This window comes from Haliotis rubra, unplaced genomic scaffold, assembly GCF_003918875.1.
Source record: "Haliotis rubra isolate DU_JTF1 unplaced genomic scaffold, ASM391887v1 Scf66, whole genome shotgun sequence".
Taxonomy (NCBI): Eukaryota; Metazoa; Mollusca; class Gastropoda; order Lepetellida; family Haliotidae; genus Haliotis; species Haliotis rubra.
The window spans coordinates 1,221,599-1,247,772 of NW_025767368.1; the positions used below are offsets into that span (position 1 = coordinate 1,221,599).

General features: G+C 39.9%; 2 protein-coding genes across 3 annotated transcripts; one reads left to right on the forward strand and one right to left on the reverse strand.

The window, feature by feature from the left end:
- Nucleotides 1-1,824: 1,824 nt before the first annotated feature.
- On the forward strand, nucleotides 1,825-2,833 carry LOC124257378. Its single transcript, XM_046691424.1, has 4 exons — nucleotides 1,825-2,048; nucleotides 2,287-2,320; nucleotides 2,525-2,626; nucleotides 2,695-2,833. Exons 1-4 carry the CDS (start codon nucleotides 1,835-1,837, stop codon nucleotides 2,831-2,833), a joined length of 489 nt encoding a protein of 162 aa, XP_046547380.1. The 5' UTR covers nucleotides 1,825-1,834.
- LOC124257420 (serine/threonine-protein kinase 3-like) lies at nucleotides 2,025-26,077 on the reverse strand. 2 transcript variants are annotated; one of them, XM_046691470.1, is made up of 13 exons: nucleotides 25,951-26,067; nucleotides 22,663-22,746; nucleotides 18,225-18,405; nucleotides 17,796-17,858; nucleotides 12,857-13,021; nucleotides 12,114-12,219; nucleotides 11,810-11,871; nucleotides 10,357-10,494; nucleotides 9,507-9,617; nucleotides 8,973-9,054; nucleotides 7,795-7,920; nucleotides 6,019-6,221; nucleotides 2,025-5,358 (listed from the first exon to the last, which is right to left on the reverse strand). In XM_046691470.1, the coding sequence occupies exons 1-13, from the start codon at nucleotides 25,962-25,964 to the stop codon at nucleotides 5,200-5,202; spliced, it is 1,494 nt and encodes a 497-aa protein (XP_046547426.1). In that variant the 5' UTR covers nucleotides 25,965-26,067; the 3' UTR covers nucleotides 2,025-5,199. The 2 variants fall into 2 exon arrangements, with proteins under 2 accessions (XP_046547426.1, XP_046547427.1); XM_046691471.1 differs by lacking the exon at nucleotides 22,663-22,746 and adding an exon at nucleotides 23,654-23,734 and having other exon boundaries at nucleotides 2,026-5,358; nucleotides 25,951-26,077.
- Between the last annotated feature and the right edge of the window lie 97 nt (nucleotides 26,078-26,174).

The following is a 26,174-nucleotide window of genomic DNA, read 5'->3' on the forward strand; positions in this document are numbered from 1 at the left end:
TGTAAACATCATGATGCTGATGTCAAGAAGATAACACACCTTGAGACAAAAATAGCGGTAAAGAGACTGTACTTTGAGAGGTGGATCAACAGCTTTGTCGTCCAGGGCCTCCTTTCACAAAGCACTAAAGTGATCGTAAGTCACTAAGGTGACCTTAGTGCAATGTTACAGAATGGGAGTTAAGATTAACCTTAGTAAAGATTGCTTCATGAATGGAGCCCCTGACTGCCTTTTACAGTCTGGACCTGGGGTGGATTCACATCAGTATTGCCCTAATTGGTTCCTAAGAGTCTAGAGGATTGGAACAATACTGGTTGCGTTATAATATATAATGCTCCAGTAGAGTAACTAAGGAAAGGTTCCTCAAATGGGCAGGAAGTGAGAAAATGCACCAACCCTTAATAACGTTTAACAAGCCTGTTTCAAACCTCAGAATTTAACTGAGTAGACATTCTGTTATCAATCATTTACTTGAAACAAGCACTGTCACTAAGGTGACATAATCCCCCGCCGCAAGTTATCAAATCAAACTTAAAAAGTAATGAAAGTGAAGGTCATAATTAAAGCTGAAGATGTACATGCAGGTTAACATGCTGAAATCTTTAAAGTGTCGCCATGACCTTGAAAATTAGGTGAAGGTCACCAAAATCAACTGGGTCCTGCACCTGTCCTAGATAAAGCTTGGTGTTGAATATGAAGAAAATCCAGTTAACGGTTCTTGAGATATCTTGCTGACAAGGCTAAAACGTTAAAGTCCCCTTGTGACCTTGAAATGAAGGTCAAGGTCACCAAAACTGACTGGGACCTTTCTTTTACTGTGATGAACCTAGGGTACCAAATATGAAAAGATTCCAGTCAACGGCTCTTAAGATATTCCAATTCCGTACGTACAGACGGAGCCTAATACTATATCCCCCGTTTCGCGCTAAACGCGCGGTGGGGGATAAAAAAAATGTTCATTGTTGTTTTTCTCAGCTTACATAGTCAATGCTGGCTGTGGAAAATCATGTAGTGGGGCATGGGATAACTGAGGAAATATAATCTGTGAGTCCTATATTCCAGCCTTTTCCATCACTGTGATACAACATACATTACAATGGTACACTATGTTCCACAATGATACACTATGTAGCATAAAGTCAATATCATCCATGATGTACCACAATGCCAGAATGCTACAAGATACAGTGAAACGCATTATTAGAACTTCAACTTCTCGGACCATCAAAAGAAGAATTCTCCTCTGTTCATTGTTTCACAGTGATCCTGGACTGCTGCACTTTACTCCCAAATTTCAAACAAACCCACCACTATCAACACAGCACAATAGGTCCGATGTCAAAGAAAAGCTCCTCACACCACAAGTGTTGTTCCGTTCTGTTATAAACCAGATATGACTCAGATAAAAGGTGAAGTGAAAACTGTGCATAAAACACTGGATAAAATGAACAACAGCCTAAATCTAATATAACAAAGTTAAACATTGCTTTAAACTCACTAAACAGAATTATAGCAGAATCTACATACACCATCACATCCTACACTGACTGTTCCCATGGTCACATCTAGCTGTGTGGCATGGGTGTCAACGCATCACACTGTGGGGAGATAATTCATGTGACACACAATAGACCAGGGTGCTGCCGTCAGTCTATGTTGAGGTATGGGAGTTATGATCACCTTAGCTCTAAGATGCGTTGAACAGTGGCACCCAAGCCATGTGTTTACTGGTCATTACTCACACATCTTCAGACTACTGACCTGAAGCAGCATCAGTGCTATAACTGGTGGAGTCAGACCATGTGCACAGGTGCCCTCACTGTGGAGTCAGACCATGGGCACAGGTGCCCTCACTGTAGAGTCAGACCATACGCACAGGTGCCCTCACTGTGGAGTCAGACCATGGGCACAGGTGCCCTCACTGTGGAGTCAGACCATGGGCACAGGTGCCCTCACTGTGGAGTCAGACCATGGGCACAGGCACCTCCATTGTGGAGCCAGACCATGGGCACAGGTGCCCTCACTGTGGAGTCAGACCATGGGCACAGGTGCCCTCACTGTGGAGTCAGACCATGGGCACAGGCACCTCCATTGTGGAGCCAGACCATGGGCACAGGTGCCCTCACTGTGGAGTCAGACCATGGGCACAGGTGCCCTCACTGTAGAGTCAGACCATGGGCACAGGTGCCCTCACTGTGGAGTCAGACCATGGGCACAGGCACCTCCATTGTGGAGCCAGACCATGGGCACAGGTGCCCTCACTGTGGAGTCAGACCATGGGCACAGGTGCCTCCATTGTGGAGCCAGACCATGGGTACAGGTGCCTCCATTATGGAGCCAGACCATGGGCACAGGTGCCCTCACTGTGGAGTCAGACCATGGGCACAGGTGCCTCCATTGTGGAGCCAGACCATGCGCACAGGTGCCCTCACTGTGGAGTCAGACCATGGGCACAGGTGCCTCCATTGTGGAGCCAGAGCATGGGCACAGGTGCCCTCACTGTGGAGTCAGACCATGGGCACAGGTGCCTCCATTGTGGAGCCAGACCATGGGCACAGGTGCCTCCATCGTGGAGCCAGATCATGGGCACAGGTGCCTCCATTGTGGAGCCAGACCATGGGCACAGGTACCCCCACTATGAAGCCAGATCAAGGGCACAGGTGCCCTCACTGTGGAGTCAGACCATGGGCACAGGTGCCTCCATCGTGGAGCCAGATCATGGGCACAGGTGCCTCCATTGTGGAGCCAGACCATGGGCACAGGTACCCCCACTGTGAAGCCAGATCATGGGCACTGTGGACACAGCAAACTCTCAGAGGAGCCAAACTGTTGACTCTGACAACTCACTGTGGAGCCGTAGTCGGGCACTGGCACCTCAATGCAGAGCCAAACCATTCACTCAGAAGACTCACTGAGAAGCCAAAACTGTTGATAGGTCACTGTGGAGCCAGACTTTCTAAAACATTGTCATACCAAGGTCTGCTTCTGTAAACTTTACATCACATATAACAAAGCCTGCTGTAATAAACATTTTGTTGTGTAAATGATACATTGTGACATGATGAAATGATTAAACAGATACTTATGGCCATACAGCACTGACTTGTAATGCTGCGTTCTGGGATCACATAGTTATTAAGTACAGAGAGATTAGTGTAGCATTTTGTACATAAACATGTATTGGGAAACATAGGGACATGAAATGAAAAACTGAAATGAACATTAAATTCTGGTTTTAATCAGATCCTCTGGGACCTGCCAACCTGTAAAACGATTAATAACATATTCTTAATGATCAAATTGATTTCAATCTACAACTAAGATTGCACATTGTTAGAGATGAGAGTGGTCAGACCCAATGAGTAATACCTCGAGGTTACAGTGGCTGAAACGACACCCTTGATATCAGCGACATCATACACAATATATCCTCATCATGTTCAATCGGAATCAATGTTCAAGTTTCAGGAAACTGTTAAATGTATCTCCACATCAAATGTTCCATAATCTAGTACTGATCAACATTGTATCATAAATAGCATCATACTTATTATGTATAACATTCAATCTGATCATTATTGTGTTGTCTTTAATCAACAAGATCTTCTTTAAATGCAACGGCTTTTTCATTGCAACTTGGATTATACACTACTCAAAACTGTTGAAGAAAAGCATGTTCTTTAACTCCTTTGAGTAGTATATTACGAAAAAAGGTACCATGACACCAAATGTATCATTTGTATCATGTATCATGAAGGGAATAGAGATACAATAAGTACTAGGATTTGAACGGCATCAAGAACAAAGCACCAGAACTCGTGCTTTGTATCATGAAGTAAGTACCATTATAGATATAACATTATGACTGGGTGCACTGTTCCAGCCAGCACTACAGGGTACGTGAGTGGGTGGTACATCAGATGATACATGATACGAGAGGGTACAAGGGTCAGTAACAAAGACACACCTGGTACAGCCCATCTGACAGCTGTCCGTTCATAATAAATACATACAATTTTGTTCTGAAAATAAGGACCATGATTTATCTCTGTGTAGGACACCACACATACACTTCAGATCAAGCGGGAACTTTCTGATCCGATCAGTAAACATACACTTACAGAGTATAAGTGTCATGTAAATATGTACATAGAAACATTGATGAAGCAAGGTTATCAACTGAAAATGTCAGACCACACTGTTTTAAATTTGCTTATGTATCCTTTGATTGTAAACTTTTCTGAAAAGGAAATATTTTCTCCTGAATTTTCCCCCTTTAATCCCATTGACAAGCCAACTGCGTACTGCACTCAGAAATTCTTTCTGAACAAGAAAAGTTTAGTAGATCAATATTTAATAACAAAACCCGAATAAACTGTACCTTTTTGTGCAGAAACCTGAATCTTCTCTTTTCTTCCAACTTACTTGTAGAGGATGAAAAAATTCTCAAAGAAATCTGAATTGATTTTTTCAAATTTTATACTTTGTGATCTTCCTGCATTTTAGAACCTACCAGTAAAAAGTCTAAAGCAAGTACAAAAACATATATGTGGTATTGTATTGAATTAATGAAAATGCATGATTTTTGTGAATAAGAAACAATAATATGAATCAATTGGCTAAGAGTGACTTTGAGATTCTGAGCTCTTTAATACTTCATACAGTATGATCTTTCTCACAGGGTCCACTATGCTGTGGGACTTGCAGACACTGCAGCATCTTTATCACATCATAATGCTGACATCACAAAGATCAGAGGCAGTCTCCATAATGAGACAAAAATAGCGGAAAAGGGACTGTACATTGAGAAAAGATTAATTACTTTCTGCCATGATTTGAAGAAGTTGCATGGTCATTGGCCCTTTATGTCTCGTCAGGGTAATTGAACTTTAACATGTGTGTATTGGTGTTTCTGAATAAGGAAGACTTCCCACACAGTCCCAGCACGCTTCAAATCAGTGCAATCAACAAACATTGCAGTTACTATTTTGTATACACCTGCGACAAGTAAAATGCCCATTCACCAATACATCCGATTCCAAAGATAAAGTTACTGCTACAACTATGAAGATAAATAGAGAAAAGACGGTAAACAAAGATATCATGAAGAGTTCAGTTTATCAGATCAAAAAGTTCCCATAGCTATGTACATTGCCAGTCACACATTTCCCAGAGATACTTATTCGATATGACCATAGGTTAGATGACTTGTTGCCTCTTCTTCTTGGCATCAATAGCTTCTAATATAGGCTGTCGTTTAGCCTGGTAGCGCGCGCGGAGCTCGTCAATTTCTCTCTCCATCTCAGGGTCAAGGTCAGCTAGGCGGGCTTCCAGTTCTTCATATGCAAGGTTTCGTAGCTGTAATAAAAGTCAACACATTTGGGTCATTTACAGGACGCGAATTTCTGTGTCCTATACTCATAAAAAGGGACAATGGATGCAACAAAATTTATTAGCGTATCCACAGGGACACAGAAAAAGTCTAATACTTCTGTAAAAATTCAAGTAACAATAAGTTATCACTGAGTTTGCTAATAGCTGAGTTATGGTATCATTTGCAATTTCATTACTGTAACAATTATTGTGATGATCATGATACACAATACAATAACAGTACTAGTTATAAATGTAAGTGTCTGGAACCCCCATTTTGTTGTCCAGGACCCCTGAAAATTATAAGCATGAGTCCCAGGGACCCTCAACTACAGGACTCAAGGTAAATCCCTGGCCAGGTAAAAAAACCTCTACAACTTGGTCTTGGTGGTCATTTTGCTTCCAATAAAATGACTGAGATTCCTATGAACAAGGGGTTACAGTCTGATGCTGTGTCAGCAATAGGACAGATAATAAGAGCAATAGTTGGACTCTTTTGACAGATCCAAGTTGTGCACTTATATCTGTTTGTTGTTGTTTAACACTGGAAGAATGGGATCATAGCCTGGAAACATCCAAAAATGGCCACATAATCCAGTGACTGACAACATGAATAACAATCATGTATCACGAAGTGTTACTCACAAACTCAAAGTCTCCGTCCATGAATGATCTTTGGAAGTGGTGTGGTGGGGTGATCTGTTTTGGCTGGGCGGGTTGTAGGTGAGGTTGTGGGGCAGACGTTGGCTGGGGGGTGGAGCGCTGTCTCTCCTCTTGCTCCTTCCTCTCAAAATGGTCGAGATACGCTGGACGGTACTTCTCCTTCCCCGCAGTTGCTGTATCATGTCCTGGGAACAGTCAGTCACCAAGTGTCATGATTATGTCATTAGACGGTCTCAATTATGTCAGTTGAGGATCACAATTATGTCAGTAGACAGTCACGATCATGGCAGTTGAGGATCACAATTATGTTAGCTGACAGTCACAATCATGTCAGTAGACAGTTACAATTATGTCAGTTGAGGATCACAATTATGTCAGTAGACAGTCACAATCATGTCAGTAGACAGTCACAATCATGTCAGTAGACAGTCACAATCATGTCAGTAGACAGTCACAATCATGTCAGTAGACAGTAACAATTATGTCAGTTGAGGATCACAATCATGGCAGTAGACAGTCACAATCATGTCAGTAGACAGTCACAATCATGTCAGTAGACAGTCACAATTATTACTGACAGTCACAATCATGTCAGTAGACAGTAACAATCATGGCAGTAGACAGTCACAATTATGTCAGTAGACAGTAACAATCATGGCAGTAGACAGTCACAATTATGTTACTAGACAGTCACAATCATGTCAGTAGACAGTCACAATCATGTCAGTAGACAGTCACAATTATATCAGTAGACAGTCACAATCATGGCAGTAGACAGTAACAATTATGTCAGTTGACAGTCACAATTATGTCAGTTGACAGTCACAATCAAGTAAGTAGACAGTCACAATCATACATAACAATAGACAGTCACAATTAAGTACAGTAGAACACGGATATAATGAACTCCAAGGGACCACGAAATTTAGTTCGCTATATCCGGTGTTGGTTATTCACATTTGACCGCCATCTTGGATTGTAGAGATGTAGAGACACGTATATGCTGAGGCTACAAATATTTATTCTTGTACATGTACATTGACATAACATTAAAATTCTGAATTTATCATTCACAGACATTAGCTAGAACATGTTTAACAATCACAACAATCTCAACAATACATGTATATAACTTAATTACGTTTAACAAAGTATACAATTTTGCTCTGCACACCACGTCTTGCAGACTTCATTTTGCCGACTGCATCACAGACACGCTAATGAGTTCGCTAATCACGCCGATAGTTGGGCTTGGGGGTAGGAAATCAGTTCGCTATAGTCGCTAATTCGCTACTCACGAAGTTCGCTTATTCGCGTATAATTTTAATGATATTATAAAGGACTGTTGACGGGACTTTTAAATTTGTTCGCTATATCCGTTTGTACGCTACATCCGTGTTCGCTATATCCGTGTTCTACTGTAAGTCGACAGTCACAATCATACATAACAGTAGATAGTCACAATCAAGTAAGTTGACAGTCACAACTGTCAGTTAACGATCACAAATAAGTCATAACACATCCACCATTGAACATCATGCATTACCAAAGATCTAAATAGAAATTAACTTGTAGAAAACAGAGTGGCAACTAAATTGATTTCACACGGAGAAAGAGAACTCAGTAAGAGAAAAGGCTCTTTGTGTATGTAACAATAATTTTACTAAGATGTATTGCCACAACAGTGTATAGAGTGCGATCACAAGGAAGAAGGAATTTTGATCACAATAACCCGTAGGTGCTACATCTTTCTCTTACTCTTCATTGTTCCATCGTCATCCTCGGTATCTTCGTTGATGACCATGGTGCCAAGCTCTGACTGTAACGTGTTGGCCTCGCTGTTGACGACCACCGTGCCGCTGTTGCTGCCAGGGACTAGTGTGTCTACAAAACACAATGCAATATCTTCCACCATATGGAACAACTCCATGACGTCTTCAGCTATATCCCTTCATATACCACAGTGACTGCTGTGATATAACTAAATACTGACAAGGGTGAGGCAAAGCATGAAAGATATCTCATGGGATAGAACCATGCACACGTGAGGCTAGATAGGCATAACCTCTCATTCAAGATTATTTCACCAAAATTGCCAAGTGCATACATATATTGGCTGCACGCTAGCCAACTGAGATAAGATGTTGCAACATAAAATGGGCACACTATGTTCATTACAAGCCTGGGAAATCTGAGTGTTTAATGGCTCTCTGGCTAAAGGTCAGGTAGGGACTTTCTGTTCTCTTGGCAGATGCTCTATCCGCTGCATCATAGAGGTGGTTGATCTGGCTACAGTCAAGGATGAAGATATCATTTTGGAGTTGTTATCATCTTTTTATAAGGCACTGTTGATTTTGCAAAACAAATAGTTGGTGCATTAGAATAAGGCCCAATGAGAAACCCATACAATGTTATTCCACCTCTTAAGTCCATATGATTATGCTAATATACAAATCCACCTTGGCTGTTTTCATATTTAACTGCCATACACAAGTAAGTATGTTATATGTGCAATTCTCACTGATATTATAATGCACAATAACCATGATATATATCAACACAGCACAAGGGTTCAAAGGTCCAAACGTATTACTAAATTGAAAACAAACTATAAAGAAAAGTATCAAAATATAATCATCTGTAGATCTGTCAGCCTTTTCTCAAAGCTGTCCTTGTTAAGACAAATCTTACTTACGACTAAAAATTTGGACAACCAAAAGACCTAATCTTGAAGCTGTCTTAGACCTACCATAACACTATCTACATACACATATCATTCATAGCTAAACTCTTGTGTGACAGAGGTAAAATAGACTGGGGGCAGCTTTCAGAATACACTCAGCTTTGACCTTTCTTCGCTGACATCTTTAGACAAGCTTAGCACTATGACAGCTTCATGATAAAGTCTCCTGCTGCCAAATAACTTGTAACTGTACCAGTTTCTCTCTGAGCCTTCATGGTTCCATCAACATCCTCGGTCTTCTTCACCATCGTTCCATCTGTTTCATCCTCATCCCCCTGGCAACCTCAAGCGACAAGTGACATCTAGACACTAGTGAAATAGACCTAGACCTAGACCACCTGGACAGTATTTCACCTCTACGGCTCTACACAAGTCTTAATATCTCTATACTCTACATACAACAAATACAACTATGGGAGGCAACCCAGAATTATACAAAAATTACCTCCCTTTTATTCACCCCCCCCTCCCATTTGCAGTGTGAAAGTGCATTGTCTGCATAAGAGTACATATGTAATCTCTGAAGGTATTTACTTCATGAAACTCCATTGAATAGCTTTAAACTCTAGTTTCAGTTCTTGTTCTCTAGTATTTCTGATTCTGAGTGATTTGTCCAGCATAGTTTATTCAGTATTAGTCAGCTCTAACAAGGAGGAGTTCAGGAGACCTGCCTGGGAATCCCCTGGGGAATCCCCACGAGACTACAACCAGCATGTGTTGGACTTACTGAATCATCCCCATTGAGCGTCACCATGGAATGAGCATCTTGTATCTCCTTGGCTTCCTGAATCATCTTCTGTAGAACCTCACAAGACTTGGACTGCTTGATGAAATCATGCTAAAACAGAGAAGGGTGTAGAAAACAGCATCCACGTAGTACATCACTGAAACGGTAGCGAGGCATGATATGACTTCAGATGAATAAAGCTTGCAATCTATTGTGACTATATTATGCTAACTGGGACACTTAATTTTAACCTCCTAATTACTCATTTAACGGTCATGTTTATCAGTTTCCTCTTAATTGTATACTCTGGAGGATGTAAGGTCGACGCAAGACAGGTCCCACATAATGTGTATCAGTGACTACGTGAGAGTCACAAATATATCTGACTATCCACAGCCTGCATGTCGCACAATGATGTGTCTACATGTGGTATTTATATAAATAATGAAACAAGTACAGTCATTGATAGTTCTACAAGTTATAGAATGACATGAAAGAAAAAGTCCAAAGAAAAATCATAGCAAATTAGGACGAGCATTCAAAATGGCCCATATTTTTAAAATTGAACAGCATTCACTGCAACTATCTCCAACGTCCATATTTTTAGAACAGTAAATTGAGCATTTTCTGAAAGCTTATTCATCATAGAATCAAAACATATATGCAGTGTTTGAGGCACACAAATGCACACCTGTTTGATACTGCATTGAAACATGTTTACTTTATTTAAACTGTGGGAAGTGAGATCAAGGGTTATCATATTATCAATAGTATGAAGTAATACTCTTCAAGTTGCTATACTGTAAACACAACGTTTGAGGTGACCAAAGGGAGATAATCCATCACATACCTGTAAAAGTTCTGATGCTGTGATTCTGGTTTCAGGATTTTTCACTAGACACTTTGAGACAAAGTCAATAAACTCAGGGCTCCATTTGTCTGGGTTCCTGAAGGATGGCGGTGGCTTGGTGGGTATCATGAAGATCGCCTGTAATCAACACCACACTCCATATACTTGCATATACTCCATATACTTGCATATACTGTAGATAAACACAGTTGGGATAAACAACCCTAGAGTATTTTTGTCCACGGACTTCACTTGTATTTTCGAGTCAATCATGACTCATCAACTATATCAAGCAGATAAACAAGAACTATTTTGGACTTCACTTGTATTCGGACAATCATGCATCAACTATATCAAGCAAACAAGAACTATCGTATCCACTCACTTAACTTAAATATATGCAAAGACCTCAGTCTAAGTAAACTTAGACTGAGTCTAACAATACCTTGTAGAAGGTCGCTTCAGCTAACCTTTTGGATTGACCAATCAGAACACAGCTTACCAAATCGCGAAAGTTAACATTCGCACATAGCGTTTGAACCTTTACCTAAAAAAACTTGAACGATTCCGAATGCTATTTTCTGCACGATCGCTTCCGAGTGATACACACAATGAGTAAACAGTCGCTGAAAATAGCATTTTTGTCAATATTCAAGGATGTCATCTTGCAAAAATATAAGCAAATAGTAACCATGTCATTAGAAACCCATAAGCATATATACTGCAGGTCAAATATATGTCTTTTATGCGGATTTTCGTTTGTTGATAGATCAGTGTCAGCAAACAGAGAAAGAAAATTCAAAAAATGTTTTGTAAGTCCCGTCGAACCCTAACAAGTAGTCGTTGTCTGATTGGTTGAATCCGTTCGTCCGTCTTGTGTTTGATTGGACGGTCATAGGTCAGCTCAAAGGTTATCTGATGCGACTTTCTACATAGTTCTGTTAGACTCAGTATAGCAGTGTAACGAATAATACTGAGCCTAAGTTTACTTAAAACTGGCAATGATCTGTACAGTCATTCAGATAACAGTCTCAGTCTATATACATTTGAGTCTACTTGCCTCAACATGAATAGAAGCCATATTTTCAGCAGGGATTAATGTTATCATACAGACTACAGTAAACTAGTGATAACGAACACAAAGGGACCACTAATTACAGTTCAAATAAACTACACAGCAGGTGTCAGGGACCAAAATACAGTTCATGATATCAGTCAGTCCGCTATAAGTATTTATTACATAGTTTACTGCGCTATTAGGTGAGAATACTGCACACAGCAGCAGTTTTACTAGACTCTGTCTTCAGATTAGAAGCTAGATTCACAGACTGCACTGGAGTTGCACTGGAGTTGCACTGGAGTTACACGATCCTGTTCAGCATGTGACCTGGGTCTCATACTGTGCTGTATCCCTGGGCAAGGCATTATTATTTTTATTATTATGTCTGCCTACCCTCATTGGGTGAATGTCTCCGTATGGGGGCTTCCCCTCGGCCATCTCCAGGGCAGTGATACCTGGAACATACATACAGATACACTCACACTTCCTTTACTATAACTTAGTCCCATAATTCATACACTGCATTACATAGACTACAAAAACATGATCATCATGATGACTACAATTTTTATATCTTGTGAGATAAGGGATTTATAATATGTTAACATCTTCAAGGTCATGAAATTCATACTACTCCAACCCAAATATTATGGGAGTTCCACAACTGGTCTCACTTGTGTGTTGTCAACCAACTCACCTAAACTCCATATATCTGCTACACAGTCATAACCTATCTCCTGTATCACCTCCGGTGCCATCCAATAGGGTGTCCCAATCACAGTGTTCCTTTTGGCCATTGTGTCCTGAAAGGATAGATCCAGGTGTGGATATATATGCCTTACACACAGACCACACCACAGCTTACACATCATCTGCATCAACTCCAGAAAATGTAAAATAGGAGAAGTGTCAGTTGAAATTGGGAAAGGTCCCTATTGGAAAAAAGTTGATACTATTCCCTGTTCAGACTAGTAAAGAAACCTGTCAATGGACTATGATTTGTTAGGTTTTTACGCCGGGAAATTGGGAAATTCCACCTATAAGACATCAATCAGCCTGTAATTATAGAAGTTAGACCGGACAATCCAAAAATGAGCAACTACTGAGTATATGATGACATGCATCCACCAAGTAAGTGAATCTGACCACCTCATCCCATCTGTTGCCTCTAAGACAAGCATGGGGTGCCTGAGACCAGCTTGGGTGGACCTATATGAATCTATACAAATGCTCTATGTTAGAAGTAGAGGAATCTGTTTTCATGATTCTGTGCACAAAATAATTTGGATAGCAATTGTTATATTTGGGATTACTCTTTCTCAGTTCAGATTCTAGTACCTTTGGGGTGTTGTATTCCATCCAGGATTCAAACCCACACTCTGAGAGCCAAGAACCTAATCACCAGCACACAAAGACTATAATGACAGGGAGAGTACTCACTGTGAGTTGTCCGGCTACCCCGAAGTCAGCCAGTTTAGCATGGCCCTCTGTGTTGAGCAGGATGTTGCCGGCCTTGATGTCTCGATGTATCTTCCTGCGGGAGTGCAGGTACTCCAGGCCCTTCAGAGTGTACTCCAGGATGGTGGCTATCTCCTCCTCGTTCAGCTGCACACAACATCATCACTCACTTGTTTGTTTGCTACTAATTCTATTTAGGTTTGTTTCTTCAAATATAACACAGCAATATTCAAGTCATATTATGTAGTGAGTGAGTGAGTTAAAATTTAAAGTCACCTGGGCAATATTTCAGCCATATAGTGACGATATATTATGTAAGTAATCATAACAGCAGAAGCCATTCCAGTGATAGACATTGTAACCAATCAACAATGCGTAGGTATGATGACAAACTGCCCACCATGTTACAGACCATGAGTCACACCACCAGATTCTTTATCCTGATTAGGTCTCCTGGAATATTGATTAATTGATTGATTGATTGAGCTTAGTTTTACACTGCTTTTATCAATATTCCAGCAATATCACAGCAGGGGTCACCAGAAATGGGCTTCACACATTGTACCCAAGTGGATAATCAAACACGGGCCTTCGGCGTGACGAGCAAGCGCTGTAACCACTTGACTACCCCACCACCCCCTGGAATAATGTCTTCACCTACCACCATCTAATTCCACCCTATATATCCAGAGATATCAGTAGTATCTAATACACAATTTGTAAACTGTGTTCACAGTATCATATATACATTTTGCATTCTGAAAGTCGAATATACAACTTGTAAACTGCTCCATCAGATGATAAACTTTATGGCTGTAATGTTGCACTTGATGCCCTACAAACTATACGTACATATGGGCACTACAACATCCCCACATCCCTGTGTTATCCCCATTGTAAATCATCTTGTTTTAGCATCCATTGTCTTTGTTAGCCCTCATGTACCCCATATATATCCGGCTGTACTCATTCACCACCTCATGCTTGAAAACGGTATATGTATCTGTACCGAAATGTACCTTTGTACAATATGAAGTTGATCATCCATAAACACTTGTTACTCCTATTGCTTACAACTTCTAGAAACCCTCTCCAACAGTTACCCCCGATCAGCACACTAGAATTATGTTTGTTCATGTATAATGGTGAAGTAATTGTCAACTTGAAAGGAACGTATCACATAAAGCCACAAGAAGATACCAGAGTCATAAGCACAAGGGCTGCTTTAATTTAGTTTATATAATCGTCTAACCCATTCTTGAGTAACTTCACCAAACTTCAGTAATTTCTGAGAATACATGTCCCCATTCATATGCTATGTCTTCAAATGGGTATGCTCAAGAGTACAAAAACGTAGCAAGGGAAGTAACTCTGGAAATATTTTTGAATATTTTATGTCACATCTTTTAAAAAAAATTACCTCACTGATACACATGCAAACTTTTTGTCTGATTTGAGCAGTTTCTGTGAAAACCCACTGCACACAGTTTGCATAATGTTGAAAAGCACAGAACAAGGGCTATAACTCTGCAGAAACTTAATTTAAGACACAGATTTCTTAACTCAGTTTACCAATTCGTTGCATCAGTGTATAAAAGTTCAGTTCTCAAACATAAATATCTTTTTAGAAAATATGTGCCCATTGAGAAGCAACTGGATGTTTAGAATAATGAAAGGACACCATTCCAACATACCCTACGTGAAGGTGTGGGATGATAGTATGTGTCTCAACCCAGATGTTTGAGCTAGCCTGAACAAGGAGAGTTTGGTTGTACACTGCTTTTCAAACCAGGAAACACCGGAAATAGGCTTGATGCTTTGTACCTATGTGGGGGTTTGCACCTTAGGTGTGATGGGTGAGTATTACACAATTGACAGGGATAGAAATACTTCTTTTTCTAAGTGTGCCTCAGAGCACCAGGCAAATATTTTAAACATGCCTTTCAGAAATCAAGTGTGCCCACATGTAGCAAGGATGATGATCATTTGAAATGTTGTCAGTAAACAACAAATGTAACCTGTTTTCGGTTATTACCGATATGTCTTGTTTAAGATGGCTTTCTTAAGCTTCATTTGTTCTGCGAAACACCTTTAATAGCTAAGAATTTTGTGACAGGTTTACTTGTTCAATATATCTAACATACACAATTTCCTCTTCAATAACCAATCTATCAGTACTCCCATCACTCTAAATGGAAAAACAATCAGATTTCTTGACATCATCCATCATAATTCCAGTGATTTCCTGGGCGATAAAGTCAATGAATGTTTTTGCTTGTTTGTCATTTGCGTAAGTGTTTTGTTTTGGGGATTACATGACTAAAGGTGAGGTATGCGTGCCATAAGAACAGCAAGAACATTTTTTATCCGTGCCATTTCAGTATTTGCCGTGCCATGGCACCCTAATATATGGGGTATTTCGAACCCTGATTGAGCTACTCTACTAACCCTGGGCTTTGTTCTGATTCCATAGATATACTCAATAAGACATGCTTGTTTGGTAATTTTATCACAAACAACTTGTGGACACCATACTGCTACACGGATTGTCACAGCATGCTGAACATCTCAACAGAGTGATACAAGGAACTAGCAACAACAGCTGAAGGACAGGAAATTGAAAACGTACAAGTTGTGTCATAGCATAAATGTTGTTAAATGCTACCCTGGTTGCAGAGCCGTGTGTTTGGCTGCATACTGTCTTATAACACTGTACATTGCTATGACAGCCCCAGCCGTGTGTTAGGCTGCATACTGTCTTATAACACTGTACAATGCTACGACAGCCACAGCCATGTGTGTGTTAGGCTGCATACTGTCTTATAGCACTGTACAATGCTACGACAGCCCCAGCCGTGTGTTAGGCTGCATACTGTCTTATAACACTGTACATTGCTACGACAGCCACAGCCGTGTGTTAGGCTGCATACTGTCTTATAACACTGTACAATGCTACGACAGCCCCAGCCCTGTGTTAGGCTGCATACTGTCTTATAGCACTGTACATTGCTACGACAGCCCCAGCTGTGTGTTAGGCTGCATACTGTCTTATAACACTGTACATTGCTACGACAGCCCCAGCCGTGTGTTAGGCTGCATACTGTCTTATAACACTGTACATTGCTACGACAGCCCCAGCCGCGGTGTTAGGCTGCATACTGTCTTATAGCACTGTACATTGCTACGACAGCCCCAGCCGTGTGTTAGGCTGCATACTGTCTTATAACACTGTACATTGCTACGACAGCCACAGCCGTGTGTTAGGCTGCATACTGTCTTATAGCACTGTACATTGCTAGCACGGCAGCCCCAGCTGTGTTAGGGCTGCATACTGTCTTATAACACTGTACATTGCTACGACAGCCCCAGCCGTGTGTTAAGCTGCATACTGTCTTATAGCACTGTACATTGCTACGACAGCCCCAGCTGTGTGTTAGGCTGCATACTGTCTTATAGCACTGTACATTGCTACGACAGCCCCAGCCGTGTGTTAGGCTGCATACTGTCTTATAGCACTGTACATTGCTACGACAGCCCCAGCCGTGTGTTAGGCTGCATACTGTCTTATAGCACTGTACATTGCTACGACAGCCCCAGCACTGTGCACGATTTTAAGTTGTATGCTCAACTTGAGAGTAATACGGTCTGATGTACACCTTTTTGTAGCAGTGTCCCCCTAGCTGGTAGGATCATACTGCTACAAAAAGGCGTACATCAGACCGTATTATCCGAGGGAGAAGTTTACAATGTATTTATATAACTGCCAAGTTAAATGTACAAATATCATTAATTTATTTTGAAGATCGATAAGCTTGCTACTGACCATATGACATGCAAACAACATGGCGTCTGCCTCTCGACTGGATTTTCATATGAAACATATTCTGACAAGCTTAAAACTGCTATAAAAATTGTTAATTATGTTTAAGTTAAGTATGCAAATGATTCAATGAATAAAATAGTTTAAAACAAGCAGTGAAAGTTGGTTAAATAAATGTGTACAAACTGAACTCAAAAACATTTTATCGAACGGTTTCAAACTCTGTGCACTGCATATTGTGACGTCATAGGATTGTTAGTGACACAGCTTCTCGGCGGAGAGTTTGGTGGTTACTGTGGCAGTGGGTAATACTTTTTCCAGTTGTCACCCCTCCCGGAAACTTGTTAAAGTGTCATTGACCAGTGAAATTAAAAGTATTTTACATGAAGGTAACATAATACATGCTCTCTCCTGACACATTTCATGGCTACTCTGTCTTGTAGGCCCTGGGGCTTTAACTGTTGTACATATTCCTCAATCTTTGATAAGGATGTTTCTGTACATAAAGAAATAAAGTTCAGTAGAATGTTTAACTTACGGTTCCCCTTAATTCATAATATGAATATAATGACCATTTACATCAATCAAACTCAAATCTTGGAATAACCATTATATCAAGTTTGCTTGTTTATTGTATTTCACCAATATTCCAGCTACATGACAGCTGTCTGTAAATAATGGAGCTGGACTAGCTGCCTCATGTTATGTCTCCATGTTCTTGTGGTTGTCAGTTGACATGGGAAAGGGTGTGTGTATAGTCCTGTGTAAAAAGCCTGAAGAGATTCTGCTGACTGTATTGAGATGGGGACCCTTTGTACCCATTTTGAGAGTGAGTGTGTGAGTTAGTTTAGTTTTATGCAACACTCAGCAATATTCCAGCTATAGGGTGGTGGTCTGTAAATTATTGAGTCTGAACAATCCAGTGATCAACAGCATGAGCGGTGATCTACGCAATTGGAATATGATGACATGTGTCAACAAAGTTAGCGGGAATGACCACTAGATCCCATTAGTTGCATCTTACGACATTTTGGGGAGGGAACCCAGTTCCAAACACTGTAACAAACACTGATGAGAGTGGCTACTGCCAAAAATACTTACAGTTTTATTCCGTAACCTCATTATGTCGGAAACAGACCCTGCTCCACAGTACTCCATGACGATCTGGCGGAGAGAACACACAGTCACATGAATGTCACATGAATGTCACATGACCTGCCCACTGGCATCACACACATAAACCTGTAGTTAGGGACTGCTTTATGTCCAGAGTGTTTTCATCATCTGTACTCAAACGTGTCCGTGGACTTATCAAAAGAGTAAATGATGCCTGGCACTTTGAAATTTTCTAGCTTAGATTTCGAGTGCAAATAGATATGCCTTGAAAAAGCTTGGATCTTCTAAAAGTAATTACTCTTCACAAACACATTAATCCCTCTGCCTCTTAAGAAAACAATTATGCCAGGTGAACTAAAACATTCCTTTTCATCAGAGGGCAGAAGTGACAATTAACAAATTCTGACTACGTACCCATAGGTCTGTGTTTTTGAAGTAGCTGCCATAGTACTTGACAATGAAGGGGCTGTCGCACTGCTGCATGATGGAGATCTCCTTGATGATCTCCTGGAGGTCGGTGTCCACCGGGACCTGCTTGATAGCGAGGACCTGGCCCGACTCCTTGTGCAGGGACTTGAATACACTGCCATAGGACCTGGGCAGGGGGTAGAACAGCATGCACATTACACACTGGACAAACGTCCTTGACACACTGGACACATACCCTGGACTGGTCAGATACATGCCCCAACATGGACACTGTCTACGTATACACTGGACACATAAGCTTTTCTCCATATGACATTCCCTTACTGGTATGAAACATGAACCAGCTTGTCTGAGTGAGTGAGTGAAGTTTAGTTTTATGCCGCTTTTAGCAATAGTCTAGCAGTATCACGACAGGGATACCAGAAATGGGCTTTACACATTGTACCCATGTGGGGAATCAAACCACTAGGTTGCCCCACCGCCCCAAACTGACCCATACCTGACACACTGAATGTGTCTGACACAAGACAGATGTGTTGAAAATGTCCCCTAGAAACATTAGGCATATACATGAATCTGACATAATACTGTTATCAGATGCATGTCTGAGGTATAAAAGACACATGACTAACACCGCAGACCATGGTCTCAGACACATCAAACACTTTGACCTATCACATCAGAAACATATCACCACTACCAGGTCTTCGACACTGCAGACACCCAGGACACATGGACATGAGATGTGACATCTCACACATGACAGATAGCAGACAAATCACAGATGCCCCTGAAATATCAGGCATGTTCTGTTTTTCGTCTGAAACTTGTCCCTGATAATAAAGTATCAGACATGACCCTGACCCTAAAATATGTCAAGTCATATCCCTGCAATAACTTGACAAACAAACGAAAATATTTGATCTATTTTTAGTGTTCAACACTCTTGAAGGAAGTATTTCTAGAATGAATACTGTTCACATATGAAACTGCAGAATATACATCTACCCTATAAAGAATCTACATAGATAATGACTTTGTAATTTGACTCCTATATAAAGCAACAAAAATGCTGACTTGTTAATGTGCATGATATGCTGCACCCAGATCAAAAAGAAATAAAGTGATAAAAAAAAGAATAAAGAATGGCCATACAGGAATGTTTGTTTCCATCATACGCAGCTCAAGAAATAAAGGCTACAGTGGTTGAGAAACTATCACACAAGATTTTATTAAGCATGTACCCATGTCACTGCAGCACATTATAAACAGTAACACAGGGAAACAGCTAACATATCTTCTCCACCCCTACAGTGAGTGTGTGAGTCATGTTTTATGTCACTTTTAGCAATATTTCAGCATTAAAAGAAAAGGGCTTCCCACATTGTACCCATGTGGGGAATCAAACCCATGCACTCAACAAACACTTTAACCATTTGGCTAACCCACTGTTACCACCCTTGGTATAACCCACTGTTACCACCCTTGGTATAACCCACTGTTACCACCCTTGGTATAACCCACTGTTACCACCCTTGGTATAACCCACTGTTACCACCCTTGGTATAACCCACTGTTACCACCCTTGGTATAACCCACTGTTACCACCCTTGGTATAACCCACTGTTACCACTCTTGGTATAACCCACTGTTACCACCCTTGGTATAAGTTCTATAACATAGATCTGTGAACTATTTGATGATAGAAACTAGCTGAGGTTCATTTCAGAGGTATTGAATTGAACCCACTTTGAACAGCATGTTCATACCTACAAGAATGATGGCAGATAGGCTAAGGCTAGAGTTTCATTTTGAGCCGTTCAGCAGATCCTGATGTTGACGTAAGACATGAAACTGTACTGCGACACACCGATTAAGTAAACATTGCTTTTAAGAGTACTCCAGGTAAATAGCTGCTTTATGAAGGAGAGGGATGGCTGGAGTGACTTACTGGACTGGAGGACTCAGAGCTTTCCCTTGGGTAAAACCCATTGACACTGGTACGCTACTGACAAACCAGGAAACCCACAACCGTAGGTTCCTGGTGTGCCAAGGGGTGCAACTCTGCAGAATGAATTTCAGCCCCTTTGATGGCTGGACCACATGTGGCCCTCCCTCCTCTGCACAATGAATTGCTGCACCTTATACTGTTAATAACAATAACTTTGAGAACTGACATCTATCATCAAGCCTCTCGGCTGACAGAAGAAAGGGAATTGTAAGGGTGTGTGGCAGACATGTACCTGAAGAGCACCTGGGTATGTGTCATGTCACGTCAATTTGATCATTCAAAATAAACATAAACATGATAAACATAAAACATAAGAACACTGGAATTGTTTAAAAACCATGACATCAGATGAGAAGAAAAATATTATCAGATCATTAGACATAAAAACATCAACATGTTACACTAACTTTTCTTGTTTGAAAATGTTGTTAGATTTGAAACATATATTATTAAATCTCATACTGAAAACTGGTGAGAATGAAATATAGACATTTAAGGGCATATAAAATAACAAACTGCTAACACACATGGGGTGGATGACAGTCAGTCAGATGACATGCAAGACATTTATGCTATGCCCGGAATACAAAAACACCATCATAATAATCATCATCATTAACAACAGAAGATAACAATGTGTCACACAACATGCTTTACTAGAATTATGTACAGCAGAATAAGGATTCCCAAATAGGTAACTTTGCATGTTGACACCGTTCAGAAAATGATGGCTCACAGCAGTGTGCGAAATAGCCACTGCCCGCTAGCCCATTTCTAGTACAAATCCAGTCGGGCCAGTAAATCTCCACAGTCACAGGCCAGATTTACTAATGAATTTTCATGGGGTCAATTTGTAAATATATTACTCTCTCCGACTTGTTATGTTATGACACACTTTTCAACCGTGCAAGATTATGGCATCATAAACATTTTCATCATATTAGCAGCTTAATGATGACAGCCGTGTCTACATTCAAATTTCGGGCTAGTGAATTATTTTGTGGGCTAGTAACTGTCAGGCATAGCTAGCCCGACTGGCTAGCAAAATTCGGAAACTATTTTGCACACTGGCTGACAGTGTATTTGTCGATTAAGAGTTTACTCAGCAATGTTTCAGCTCCATGATGACAGCCTCTAGAATCATATATGGACCAGACAATTCAGTGATTGAACTACACCATCTGTGCATGTTGATATTTCATCAACAAAGTCACCAATGATGACCAAAGCTGACCACCAAGATTCACCTCGTCATCTCTCACGACCAGCATTGGTCACATGGGACCTGTTCTGACCCAATCCAATATTCTACTGTAATCCCGATTCCAAAAAGGACAGCTCCTACTCAAAGTCTCCACAAATGGACAACGGTAAAAAAACTTACCTCATGTGAAAATGTGACAGAAAATATTAAAGTTAAAAATAAATTGACTAAAGGGTGAGAAACAAAGCAAGCAAACAAGCAGCAATGAAATGTGTTCAAATAAAGACATTTAGAACTAGAAAACAAATTGGTAAAAGGAAGAAAAGTCATTTTAAGTTACGCAGAACTGTACAACTACAATTAACCCGGCCCATACTGTAACATGGCAGTTTACATCCAAAATGATCACCTTTTTTGTAAGTTGTTGATTTAGTATTGGAAAACAAGGTATTGATGAGTCGATTTAGCAAGAAGTGACAACAGTATTATTGAATCATCAAGGAAGACACATAAGACACGAAAAGAATCATGATTTAAATGGTATCTTATATAACCATGATTACAAAGAGTGTGCAGTAGACCACGAATCAGAAACATCAATGTTGGCTAACCTCAATCAAAACCACTGGTGTAATATTTCAACTTCCTGGAATTATTTATTGTTTGCAAACCCCGCCCCACGATCTTGATCATCTGACTTTTTCTTCACGGTACACTGTATTGGGAAACAGCTGATTTAAGACAACACCATGTGTAGTTAAATGCCCATCCAGATAGCATTCTGTGTCATAACTTGGTGACACATTGTGCCAGGTAAAACTTAGATAGACTTATTGTAAACCGCAGGAAAATGAACAATGCCACATAAACCATGTAAACAGAAGGAACAATTTGGTTATCGTTTTATGAAAGAAATTACATGGCCTTTGATCACAAACAGAACAATAACAACTTGAAAAGAAAACATTAAGCTGACTGCACATGCGGAAATAGCTAAACATTTCATTCTCAAAAGTCATTTTTGAAAATTATCTTGACACATGGTCCTGGTATTTAATGTTTTAGAAGATTGGTTAAACCATATTAACATACATTAGTCCTCGTGAAAAGTTACCAGACGACTCTGTCATGAGTGCTATTAAAGTTGGTTATGGTTTTGACAAACTTGCTATAAGAATGTTTCAAGTCCTCCGTGTCTTGAAGCTTACCCTTCTCCCAGCTTGCCCAAAATGTCCAACACCTCTTCAGGCGGCCTGGTTAGGCTTTCTTCACTTAATCGGTTTAAGTGTGCACTACATTAAACAGAGAGGTCAGACAGCAGAGGAACAGCATGCAACAGCTCAGTTCTGGCATCAGAACTCGTCACAATCACAACAATCCTGTCAACAAAACTTACACAACAGAATCCAAAATTCCCCAATTTGTAACGTGTTGGGAATTGAAATTCCATTTCAAAATCGACCATCAATATCTATTACAAAACATACTTCTATTGGTTTAAAAAATCAAAATTGTTTTCTGTTTGTAACCGACACTCACGTACTTCCTCATGTAATATATCCATGACAACGGTCTCAGTGATCTGTCAGTTACTATGGTGACTGTTGGTGTAACTTACTGACAGGACTGTTCTGAGCCTAACTAAAGGCAGAGAAGCGCATCAGGTGATTGTATCTTGAAATATGATCATCAACAACTCAGAACAAGTTTCATCATTTGAACAATACATGCACTTACATATGCCATTCGTGCTATTTTTTATAGAAACAAACTAAAACAAACACTTCTGTTTCTGGAAAAACTTTCAGTTTTTCAACAAGTGAATTCGAAGTTCAGGCTGTATTACAACTGTCAGTGTTACCTGATCACCACATAGCAAGATACATTCCATGTGCACTCTCCACCGAAGTAAGACCCAGTAAATAGGGTTGTGAACATCGTGCACATATGTAACAACTCTTGTTCAGTCAATTTAATTTGGCAGTGAAACTGATTAACACCTAAACAAGCATGTTGGCAGATTTTGAAATATAAAAAATACTTGCAAAATATCTGAGAATACGAGGAAATGACTGATACGAGAAATAATGCATCCATATATTCACGATGTCCATTGTCGATCGATGCAGGGCGTTCTACTCTAGATTTAGATGATGCAGGCCACATTCCCGGAGAGCACATCAAAAATCTTGTCCTTACCCCCTTCCAATTTTACAAATAAGATCAAACACTTCATCTGGCTGGCGGGCAAGTGTTTCTTCACTTAATTTCACTAACTCGCTGAATAGAAAAGACATGTTAAAACAAACATTTAAAGGAAACAGATTTGTTCAATGATTAACAGCACAAAAATACACAATTTATACATGACAATGTATGAAATTTAAAGGCACAATGTTATTATTTATTATTATTATTGGATATTTATATAGCGATGTCACACATTTTCAACAATATTTTGGCCTATATTATATATATTGGGGCATATGCACTCACTTTAGCTTCCTATTGATGCAATAAAAGACTTATTATCCCTTGTGACTTGCCTGTAATTGATAATTGAAACTTCAAGGCGAACAGCTTCCAAACAGAGAACACTTGCCTATTTATGGAATGTAAACAATTACTCCTTACATCGAAAACTGTCGCATGCAGTGTTGTCGGTGTGTGCCGAACTGGTTTCAATCACAAGTTGTGCATAGGATATTCGAAAAGAGTGCTCAAAGGCACAGAACTCTATGGGGTTCGCTTGAAATAATGTTTGGCTGTTAAAGGGTGCAAGAGTCGATTTAATGCAATGTTTCACCAATTCATTCAAACTTTTTAATGTAATATTGTAATCTAAATACATAACTCTTCCTGGAATCAATAATATGGTAGCTTCCCTGAGGGCTGATAGTTGGTATTATTGAGAGAAATGCATTATATATTTTTAGAGATGTGTGGTGTGATAAACTGCCTTTAAGAGTTGGTGGTGTGGTCTTTGTACTGCTTGAGATGATACTCAACAGCATTTCAAAGTAGGTATCCCTCAGGACTGTAATGTAACCAGAATAACTATTTCAGGCCAGAAAACATAATGTTCAGAATTTCAAGCAATAAATACAAAGCTTCAGACAAATTTTAACACAAAGGCAAAACCCCTGTGGGCAAGGTTCCAGAAATGTCAGGAAATTGAGCCAGAGTCATTGTCTTTTTCAATGGCAAATCACCTAAGTCCCTTGCACTTGAAATTGCTGTATCCCCTTATTATTGATAAGGTACTACAGTTACCATGGTCACAAGACCATAAACATGATGCATGAGCATGATAAATTACCATACTTTTTAGTTTTGTCTGGTGTCCTCTCAATGTGATCACATATTAATCCCGTTTTGCCTACAGTTTTATTACACAATGATCTATTCTACTTGTTCTTAGATTGTAGGTTGTGGGCAATGTGAATAATCCTGATATAGCCTATTAGGGACCTCTCTGCAATTTCCATTTTATTCTGAAGGATTTGCAAAGCATTCTACTCCTCGGAATGGCTGCAAATCACAAACTGGTTGCAATGTCCTTTATAGAATCACCTGTCCTGTTTCTGTTCAAAGTAGTAGCCTGTTGTTATTTTGCATCCAAAATTGTTCAGGAAATTCCATGCCTTAAGCTTTTGAGCACAACTTCCAGTAGATTTCACATGCTTAATGTTTTTCTGTTAATATTATTATTAAGACTACCATCAAGGTTATTAGTGAAGAATACTTGACAGCAGCTGTCAGAATGAATTTTATTTGACCCAGGCTTCCATATTGCAGACTGCATATTCACAGGAAACTGACAGGTAGAGATGGTATAACACTTACAGTGAATTAAGCAGTTATTTTAATGAGTTGTAGATTTGTAGATGTTTTCTCACATATGCAACGGTCCAAACAATGTCATATGCAGTAACCATTCAATTGTTTGTGGTTAGATTTTTCATCATTGACATATTGCCTGTCTGTCACTCCAAAAAACATCATAAATGTTGTCATAACTTTATGTGTACTAATACAATAACTGGAGACTGGACTGCAAGCAAAAACGGTTTTGCAGAAAACCCAGATAACTTCAAGGGGAGCGGACTATGGTCAAAAGTATGGATAGTTATCAGAACTGAAAATGTGTGAGCAAGATAAACAAAATTAGCAGGCCAACCTTTAAAATTGAAATGATCAGACCCTGTGATGCGATGTGCAAAGTAAACTGTCAGCTGACCAGTTGTTCTAAGCTTGATCAAGGTCAGGCTAAGGTTCCAAGTTAAGAACATGTAGACTTTAATTACATAAACTAATAATTTCAACATCAAAAGGGAAATGAACGATGAGAACTAGAAATGTTGGAATATTTTGTGGTTTCGTAGTTGACAGGGGAGGGCGAAAACAAGATCCTCGTCCAGTTCATAGATCTATTTTGAAATATCCGTCCGCATATACATCGTATAGCTTATTACTCTGAGGTAAAGTTAGGTTACCTTTGATTCGACATTTTCGATATGTCATATCACAATCTTGATTACTTGGTCAATCTTATCACGATCGGCAAGACATCTTGAACAAAAGTATGGCACTTCCGTTTCTGTCCGGAAATAACATGTGAGCTCGGTAAATTCCGCAAGTCCAGGCCGTAATATAATTGACAGAAAATATGATAATTTTAACATGGAATGAAATAAAACTTATCGTTAAGTTTTATCAA